This window comes from Leptomonas pyrrhocoris, assembly GCF_001293395.1.
Source record: "Leptomonas pyrrhocoris isolate H10 chromosome Unknown, whole genome shotgun sequence".
NCBI lineage: Eukaryota > Euglenozoa > Kinetoplastea > Trypanosomatida > Trypanosomatidae > Leptomonas > Leptomonas pyrrhocoris.
In genome coordinates, this window is record NW_015438373.1 from 430,864 (window position 1) to 440,935 (window position 10,072).

Below are 10,072 nucleotides of genomic sequence, written 5' to 3' on the forward strand. Positions count from 1 at the left end.
GCAGGCATCATAGGCGTTCTCGTCGGGTAGAACCGTTAGCGAGAAAGAAACAACAACATCGAAAGGCGCCTAACGCTGAACTGCAGCAACCCAACCACTGTCTTCACACGGACTTGTGCGCTGTGGTTTGCATTCCACTCACGCAATGAATGCGCTCACCTGACTTCGAGCGCGTACCGTCTTTTCTTTATTGCTTGAGTGACATAGCTGGAATATTTTTCCCTTTGCTTCTTTCCCACTTATCCTGCTGTCTGTTGGCCCTTCGTTTGTGTGTTGTGGAACTTATCACGTTCCTGTTAACTTCAAAAAGAGGGGCGACTGCGTTACGCCTTCATCGCCTTTTTTCTCTCTCTGTGTGTTTCGTATTTCGGAGTTCGATCATAATTTGTCTGGTTTAGTTGCTTTAAAAAAAAAACACGTTATTTCCGCTTTTGATTATTTTTTAATAAAGACCTTTTCGTCATCATCCTCGTCATTTCTTCCACCGATCTTATTATTATTATTTTTTTCTTTTCAAAAGCGTCCTCGTACGTCGCCTGATAGTTTTATTCCAGACGTGCGACCCAGACGCTTTGTAGGCACGCGATTCGCGTAGAAGAGCCTGACCCTTCAAGCTCTCTCTTTGCGGTCCGCAACACCAGCGTGCGATTCTCACCACTGCTTGTGCGCACTGCTTCAAAACGAAACAAAGGAAGAGGATAAAAACCATCGGCGTCGTTAGTTACGTACGGCCCCCCCTTTTTTCCCTCTCTTCTTATCACCCCTCCGCCATCTTTGTTTTCCGTCTAAAAGACAAACAAGACCTATTTGTTTTGCTACTGTTTGGAAATTTCAGCTTTCTTTTCTTCCTCTGATAGCGTTAACCAAACAAAACCCGGAAAAACCCCGTAATAATACACAGCCACCAACATACACACACACACACACACACACGCTGCAATTCTAAACCGCGTCCAACGACACACGACGTAGCGCGGAGGGCGAGACCGACAGAGGAGCTTGAGATCTTCCCTCTATCGTTTCCACGAGTCGAAACGTGAAGCTGCAGGTTGGCGGTCGGGACGAATTTGATCAGCGAACATCACTCTTCAACAGAAGAAGAAAGAAACATACATGTTCAACGCGCTACTTTTTTTTATCGAACACTCTTTTGCTGTTGGGGACCGTTAAGTGGTTGGCCGATTATCGCCACCATCACTCGCTCCTCTCACGCCACCTGGCTGATCGGCTTTCCCTGCATGCGAGCTCGCCCAACTCCAGCCAGTCTCTCCACGGATCATGGCGCGCTCAATCGCACGAAAGTCGGAAAAAGAGCGAGTGCAGGTCTCCGTGCGGGTGCGTCCCCTCGAACCCCGAGAAAAGAAAGCCGCCGACGGATCGCTGATCACGGTGGTGGCCAACCAAGCAACAGCCGTGGTCACGGTGACGCCGGTGGCCAGCAGCAGCGGCACCTGCACCGCCGATGTGGGAGCTGATGGAGCGTTGGGGAGCCGGAGGGCGGCACAGGACTTCCAGTTCGATCACGTGTTCTGGTCTGTGGACAGCCCGATGCGTCCGGCAGCCGCCCGGCGACGCAGGCGGACGTGTTCCAGAAGATCGGGTTCCCGCTGGTGGAGCACGCGTTCGGCGGGTTCAACTCGTGCCTGTTCGCGTACGGGCAGACAGGCAGCGGGAAGACGTACACGATGATGGGCGCGGACGTGAGCGCGCTGGGCGGCGAGGGCAGCGGCGTGACGCCGCGGATCTGCCTGGAGATCTTCGCGCGCAAGGCGAGCGTGGAGGCGGAGGGGCACTCGCGGTGGTCCGTGGAGCTTGGGTACGTGGAGGTGTACAACGAGCGGGTGTCGGACCTGCTTGCGAAGCGGAGGAAGGGCGCGAAGGCCGCGGACGAGGAGTGCGTGGAGGTGCGCGAGCACCCGAGCCGCGGCGTGTTCCTGGAGGGCCAGCGGCTTGTGGAGGTGGCGAGCCTCGACGACGTGGTGCGGCTGATGGAGGTGGGCAACGGCGTGCGGCACACGGCGGCGACGAAGATGAACGACCGGAGCAGCCGGAGCCACGCGATCGTGATGCTTGTGCTGCACGAGGAGCGGACGATGACGACGAAGGCGGGCGAGACGATCAAGACTGCTGGCAAGAGCAGCCGGATGAACCTTGTGGACCTTGCGGGGTCGGAGCGCGTTGCGCAGTCGCAGGTGGAGGGGCAGCAGTTCAAGGAGGCCACGCACATCAACCTGTCGCTGACGACGCTGGGGCGTGTGATCGACGCGCTTGCGGACATGGCGGAGAAGAAGGGCAAGTCGCAGTGGACGCTGCCGCCCTACCGCGACTCGAAGCTGACGTTCATCCTGAAGGACTCGCTTGGCGGGAACTCGAAGACGTTCATGCTTGCGACGGTGAGCCCGAGCGCGCTGAACTACGACGAGACGCTGAGCACGCTGCGTTACGCCTCCCGCGCGCGCGAGATCGTGACGGTTGCGCAGGTGAACGAGGACCCGCGCGCGCGGCGCATCCGCGAGCTGGAGGAGCAGATGGCGAGCATGCGCGAGAACCTGAGCGCTGCGGACCCTGCGTACGTGTCGGAGCTGGAGGAGAAGCTTGCGCTGCTGGAGGCGGAGGCGCAGAAGCGCGCGGCGGACCTGCAGGCGCTGGAGAAGGAGCGTGAGCACAACCAGCTGCAGGAGCGGCTGCTGCGGGCGACGGAGGCGGAGAGGAGCGAGCTGGAGTCGCGTGCTGCTGCGCTGCAGCAGGAGATGAGTGCGACGCGGCGGCAGGCGGACGAGATGCAGGCGCAGAACCTGCGTCTGAAGGAGGAGCAGGCGCGCAAGGAGCGTGAGCTGATGGAGGAGATGGCGGCGAAGGAGGCGGCCGTCGCAGAGCAGCAGCTGCTGGTGGCAGAAAAGGAGAGGGTGCTGAGGGAAACAGTGCGCAACTTGGAAGAAGAACGTCGAGCGCGCGAGTCGGTGATGACGTCGCTCCGTGCCCATCAAAGCCGACTGGAGCAAGCGCTTCAAGACAAGAAGCAGTCGGACGCGCAACGCCATAGTCTCGTTGAGGAAAAGCGACAACTAGAGGAACAGTGGGCAGTCGAGCAACGACAACAGTCCGCCTACATTGAGCGACTGGTAACGCAGCTGAAGCGGAGTCAGCAAGAACTGCTGTTCTCTGTTCAGCAGACTTCTGTCGTGGCAGAGGAGATCCAAAGTCGGCACAGCCTCTCGTCGCAACACGACGATCAACTGGCCGCGCTGCATGCGGCTCAACACCAAAATCTACAGCATCGGATTGCGCTCCACACAGACCGTCTCCAACAGCAGTTGAGCGAGAAGGACAGAACACTTCAGGTCGCCAACGTACTTCACACGAAACAGATGGCAGAAAGGGAAGAGGCGCTCCGCGATCACCACGATCGAGCACAGCAGCTCGAGCAGCAGCTGGCGGACTCGAGGACGCAGGCGGCGAGCGCCGAGGCGGAGCGCGGCGAGCTGTCGACGCGGCTGAAGAAGCTGGAGGGCGAGCACGCGAAGCTCGACAAGGCGCACGCGAAGCTTGAGAGCACGCATGCCCAGCTGGGGGACTCGTACAAGCAGCTGGACGCCGCGAAGGCCGCGCTGGAGCAGCAGCTGGCGGACTCGAGGACGCAGGCGGCGAGCGCCGAGGCGGAGCGCGGCGAGCTGTCGACGCGGCTGAAGAAGCTGGAGGGCGAGCACGCGAAGCTCGACAAGGCGCACGCGAAGCTTGAGAGCACGCATGCCCAGCTGGGGGACTCGTACAAGCAGCTGGACGCCGCGAAGGCCGCGCTGGAGCAGCAGCTGGCGGACTCGAGGACGCAGGCGGCGAGCGCCGAGGCGGAGCGCGGCGAGCTGTCGACGCGGCTGAAGAAGCTGGAGGGCGAGCACGCGAAGCTCGACAAGGCGCACGCGAAGCTTGAGAGCACGCATGCCCAGCTGGGGGACTCGTACAAGCAGCTGGACGCCGCGAAGGCCGCGCTGGAGCAGCAGCTGGCGGACTCGAGGACGCAGGCGGCGAGCGCCGAGGCGGAGCGCGGCGAGCTGTCGACGCGGCTGAAGAAGCTGGAGGGCGAGCACGCGAAGCTCGACAAGGCGCACGCGAAGCTTGAGAGCACGCATGCCCAGCTGGGGGACTCGTACAAGCAGCTGGACGCCGCGAAGGCCGCGCTGGAGCAGCAGCTGGCGGACTCGAGGACGCAGGCGGCGAGCGCCGAGGCGGAGCGCGGCGAGCTGTCGACGCGGCTGAAGAAGCTGGAGGGCGAGCACGCGAAGCTCGACAAGGCGCACGCCGAAGCTGTTGCTGGTGGCAGAGAATCCGCTGAGTGTGCTGTACGTCTGAAAGAGAGGTGCTCAACGTTGTCGGATGTCATCGGGGCACTGGAAAGGGAAGCGAAGGAATCTGCTGAGCGGCTGAAGGAGGCTAACGCAACGGCGTCGCAGTTAGCGGAGGAGGTGCGTACGGCGGAACGGTCTCGCCAGGACTGTAAAGCTCGATGTGGCGAGCTGGAGGTGCGGCTGAGCATGCACCGCGCGATGCAAGTGAAGGGGATATCGTTTGGATCGGCGGATATGTTCCGCGAGCTAAACAAGAATGTGCCGGCTCCACTGGAGAAGAAGGCGTCGAATGAGATGGGCTACCCAGTAACGGCGCGGCTCGGTGCTCTGTTACGGCGCAGGGAGGCACTGGAATGAGTGACGCTGTCGGGTGTCGCTCAGCGGGGAGCGACTGAGAAACAGGTGAAGGAGTCAGCGAATGCCTTGTTTGTCTTTGCGTTTGATGTTCATGTCACGATACGTGGGTAGGAAGCGCTTTTCTTTTTTCCTTGTGCTTGCATGGGCCAGTTCCTGGAGGGATGCAGCGTAGCTGCCACTCCTACATGCACAGAGAGACGGTATCACACCACGTGCGGTTGCTTATAACTGCTAAACAATAATGATTTATTCCACTACTTTTATACATACATAGATGTGCTGCTGCTGTAATTTAGAATGATTAAGAAACTAAGTCAAGTAAAGGGAGCAGAGTAGAGTGTGCTGCGGATCGGCAGCACGACAGTATTGAAAGACAGAAAGATCGAAGAGAGGAAAAAAGGAACGACTTCATGTGCGGGATGACGTTCATTGCGTTGATGCCGCGTTAGAAGCACTGCTCTTTTTTTGTTTCCTTCTTCGCTGACCGCTAATAACTGTTGCCTGGTTGTCCAAAACAACAACAAAACAGACATATCCTTCCTTGGGTTAGGTGTGAAGAAGTTCTGCGCAGCCTCTTCACTGTGCTTTACCCAACTTTTGGTGTAATCCTGGTCTTTTAAAGAAGATATATCTCGCTTTTTCATTCACGCTTGTTCACTCCCCCCCCGCTCTTACCGCTGTTTCCCTCTTCCCTCCTTCCCCCCTCGGTACATCTACACATGTGGCTTACTTCAATTCTGTGCGTAAAAAAAAAAACTTCTGTGGTGCTGCTACACCTCCCGCATGCCACACATTGCAAAAACAAAACAACAACAACAACAACGGTATTCTCTTCTTCGCTGCCATCCCGCAGTCACCGGTATAAGAAAGCGCAGCCCGTTCACTGCATCGCCGCTGGAGTTTGACCATTTAGATTTCTTAGATTATTCTTTTTTCTTTCTTTCCTTAGATCCTTTATTCGTTTGCTGTTTTCTACATCCCCACGCCTTCTCGTGAGCTTTGTCAGAGAAACCAAACCTTCACTGTCCACAGTTATATATATATATATATATATATAACCATATACATAGCTACGTGCACATATATTATCTTCCTTCCTTTAGACCGGACATCGCTTAAGCTTTTCCTTCGCACCTCTCTTTTTTTCTTTCCTTTGTTTTCCCTCTATTACATTTCTGTTTACATAGATCTTTTCCCCCGTTTTATCTTTGTTTTACTCCCGCACGCCCTCTCTCTCTCTCTCTCTCTATCGCAATTGACGGAGAAATTTTTGTTTCCTGAAACAAAACAGCGCTTTCTTGTGGTTTTTCTTTTTTCCCTTTTACACCCTCTCGTGTTTTTTAAACGCAAATTGCTGTTGTTTCTTATATCCTCTTCATTTCGAAAAAAAAAACAAAAGCACATCGCTTCTCGCAAGAACGAAGCAGAACTCAACACCGTCGTCGCTGACCGCAGCGATCTTTCAAGTGAAGCGAGAGTTTTTCTTTTACTTTGCCGTATTGGTGTTTCTTCTTTTTGTTTTTGGTGGTTGATTATTGTTGTTTCTTTTACAGCCAGCAGCGTCGAAGAGTCGTCGTTCTTCCTCCACTGCCACGTAACGCCTCTCCCTCTCCCTGTGTACCGCGCCATCGTTGGCCGCCTCAACAGTTGTGTCGTATCAAGTGTGGAACCGTTTGTTTGTGACGGTGAAATAGTTAAAGCGCACGTTGGGTTTTATTTTCTTCTTGTTTCTCGTCTTGCTGACAACGGCGACTGGTTCTCCGTCCGCATCTTGTCCGTTCCTTCTCACCTCCCTTTATTATTGTGTTCTTGCCGCGCCCCCGTCCTTCGATCGGCATCAGCGCCGCGTACAGCCGCCGCCGCCTTTTTTTCTCTTGTTGTTGTTGTTCCTCTTTTGCAGAACTCATCGCTTGTGATTCGTTTGGGTGCTGCGTTTGCGGTGGTGTGGCCGTCCTCTGCAGAGGGAAAAGAAAGAGGAAAAGAGAAGGACCGCCCGCACGTACCCGTTCAAATAAGCATCTTCTCTCGGGGCGTTTTTATATATATATATAAAATTCAGCCACGGAAATCCTGTTTGTTGCAGCTGCCCTCAAAAGAACACGCCTTCTTCGCTTCCCCAAAAGAAAAAAGGAAAGGAAAGGATTGCGCGCTTTAGAGGCCATTTCTCACTCTTCGGCTTTTCATCTACGGTAGCCCAGAGGTACAACAATTCTCCTTTTTTTTGTTTTAAAGATCTGTCAGTGCTGTTTACAACGTCGTTTGCGCTGCTGTAGCAAAAACCAGTAAACGAAAAAGAGAAGGAGCGAAAGGCTCGAGCTGTTTTTGCTCAACACGACAGGCCGTCGCGCACACGATGGGCAAAGGAAAATCAGCCAAGCATGAGGGGTCCAGGTCCCCCCCGCCGACGGCGAGGAGTATGGTGTCCGACGCCCCTCCGCGCACCGAGTCGGACAGCGTGAAGGTCTCGATCCGCGTTCGGCCCTTCAACCAGCGCGAGGTGGGCAGCAACATGACCTCCATCCTCGCGACAGACTCCCGCAAAGCTACCGTGACAATCACCAACCCAAACCCAAAGCAGTTGACCAGCGAAACGAAAAAAACGTTCCAGTACGATGACGTGTTCTGGTCTGCAGATAAGCCCGATGCGTCCGGCAGCCGCCCGGCGACGCAGGCGGACGTGTTCCAGAAGATCGGGTTCCCGCTGGTGGAGCACGCGTTCGGCGGGTTCAACTCGTGCCTGTTCGCGTACGGGCAGACAGGCAGCGGGAAGACGTACACGATGATGGGCGCGGACGTGAGCGCGCTGGGCGGCGAGGGCAGCGGCGTGACGCCGCGGATCTGCCTGGAGATCTTCGCGCGCAAGGCGAGCGTGGAGGCGGAGGGGCACTCGCGGTGGTCCGTGGAGCTTGGGTACGTGGAGGTGTACAACGAGCGGGTGTCGGACCTGCTTGCGAAGCGGAGGAAGGGCGCGAAGGCCGCGGACGAGGAGTGCGTGGAGGTGCGCGAGCACCCGAGCCGCGGCGTGTTCCTGGAGGGCCAGCGGCTTGTGGAGGTGGCGAGCCTCGACGACGTGGTGCGGCTGATGGAGGTGGGCAACGGCGTGCGGCACACGGCGGCGACGAAGATGAACGACCGGAGCAGCCGGAGCCACGCGATCGTGATGCTTGTGCTGCACGAGGAGCGGACGATGACGACGAAGGCGGGCGAGACGATCAAGACTGCTGGCAAGAGCAGCCGGATGAACCTTGTGGACCTTGCGGGGTCGGAGCGCGTTGCGCAGTCGCAGGTGGAGGGGCAGCAGTTCAAGGAGGCCACGCACATCAACCTGTCGCTGACGACGCTGGGGCGTGTGATCGACGCGCTTGCGGACATGGCGGAGAAGAAGGGCAAGTCGCAGTGGACGCTGCCGCCCTACCGCGACTCGAAGCTGACGTTCATCCTGAAGGACTCGCTTGGCGGGAACTCGAAGACGTTCATGCTTGCGACGGTGAGCCCGAGCGCGCTGAACTACGACGAGACGCTGAGCACGCTGCGTTACGCCTCCCGAGCTCGTGACGTCGTCAATGTGGCGCAGGTGAACGAGGACCCGCGCGCGCGGCGCATCCGCGAGCTGGAGGAGCAGATGGCGAGCATGCGGCTCAACATGACCGGCGGCGACCCTGCCTACATCTGCGAACTGGAGGAGAAGCTTGCGCTGCTGGAGTCGGAGGCGCAGAAGCGCGCGGCGGACCTGCAGATGCTGGAGAAGGAGCGGCAGAAGAACGAAATCCGCGACTTGATGCTGAAGGCGACGGAGGCGGAGCGGTTGGAGCTCCTTGAAAAGGCCGATGAGCTGGAGCAGCAGGTGGCGGACAGCCGCGCGCAGGCGGATCGGATGGAGAAGGAGAACCGACGCATGGTCGCGCTGCAGAAGGAAAAGGAAGCACAGTTGCGGGCCCGCGAGGCCTCGCTCGAGAACTTCCGCCAGGAGATGCGCCGCCGTGAGTGCTCCATGGAGAACCACCGCGAGGAGTGGCAGGTGAGTGTGGAGACGGAACAGACGCTGCGGCAGGCCGCGCTGCTCGAGCTGTGTGAGGCTGAGGAGCGGCACTTTGACGGCTGCAACTTCTTTCATGACTTGATTCGCGAACTGCGCCGGGCCTACGGGGCGATGATTCGAAAAGCGCTGGAGCAAGGGGTGGAGCGGCAGATGGTTTCGAAGCGTGAGCTAGCGGAGGCCACGGAGGCTGCAAAGACTCACGAGCAGGAAATGGACGCCATCAAGATCCGTGTAATGCAGTACGAGACGGATGTGGTTGATCTGCGAAAGAAACTGGAGCAGGCGGAGACGGAGTTTACTGCGATGTCGACTGCTGCCAGCGCCGCAGCGGAGCAGCATCGTGCCGACGACCAAAAAACTAAGGATGCACTTGCGAGCGTCACGTCGGAGCTGGAGGCGGCGTCAAAGGAGGCAGCCGCAGCAGAGCAGGAGAACGAGAAGCTTCGTGAGCAACTTGAAATCACGCAGACGGAGTTGGCGTGTGCGACGCATGCAAAGGAAGCCGTAACAGGGGAGAAGGAGCGTCTGCAAAGCGCGCTCGACGGCCAGACGTCGGAGACGGAAGCGCTACGCAGGACCCTGGACGACCTCCGTACTGAACTGGATGCCGCCACGACGCAGGCGGAAGAGGCGAAGAAGACTTTCGAGAGCGAGTTGACTTCCAAGGATTGCGCGTTGGAAGCGGCACAGAGCGCCGGCGATGCACTGCACCGTAACCTGGAGGCCACCACCACCGCATTGACAGAGGCGCAGGCCCAGCACGCCGCTGCATTGGAGGCCATCACGAAGGCAGAAGAGGCGAACGCCGCCCTCTCCACCACACTGGCCCAGCAGCGGGAGGCCCAGCAGGCGCTGGAAAAGCAGCTCGCCGAGCAACAAAAAGCGGCGGCGGAGTTGGCCCGCTTTGACGAGCGGTGGGAGCTTCCAGCCGCCGCGGATGCCCCGACGACGACCTCGGCGCACACTAAGGTCTTCCCGGAAGCGGAGTGGAGCATCGTGCTGCAGGAAAAGCCGCGCGAGCTGGACCGCATCTTCCGCAACGACGTCGCGCTCGCCTGCCACGTCCGTCCTGCGGCCGTCACGCGCTTGCAGTTCGTCCTTGGCAGTCTGCACGCATCATTTGAGGTGCAGCACCTCACCAGCGTTTCGCCAAAGGACATCGCAGAACGCCTCGCGGCCTACCCCTTCCGCGGCATGCAGGAGCTGTACGAGAGCCGCAACGACCCTGCCTTCGGACTAGACGCCCTTGCCGCAGAACACGAGAACCTGCGTTCTGAGCACGACGAAAACACTGCGAAGTACGATCAACTTCAGCAAGATCACCAGCAGATCA

General features: G+C 58.1%; 2 protein-coding genes across 2 annotated transcripts; both read left to right on the forward strand.

Moving 5' to 3' along the window:
* Positions 1–790: 790 nt before the first annotated feature.
* On the forward strand, positions 791–4,700 carry ABB37_07200 (putative kinesin K39; the record flags this gene model as incomplete). Its single annotated transcript, XM_015805746.1, has 1 exon — positions 791–4,700. Exon 1 carries the CDS (start codon positions 1,686–1,688, stop codon positions 4,698–4,700), a length of 3,015 nt encoding a protein of 1,004 aa, XP_015655752.1. The 5' UTR covers positions 791–1,685.
* An 851-nt stretch (positions 4,701–5,551) lies between these two features.
* On the forward strand, positions 5,552–10,072 carry ABB37_07201 (putative kinesin K39; the record flags this gene model as incomplete). Its single annotated transcript, XM_015805747.1, has 1 exon — positions 5,552–10,072. A coding segment is annotated over exon 1 (3,019 nt), but the record flags the coding sequence as incomplete, so codon positions are not given.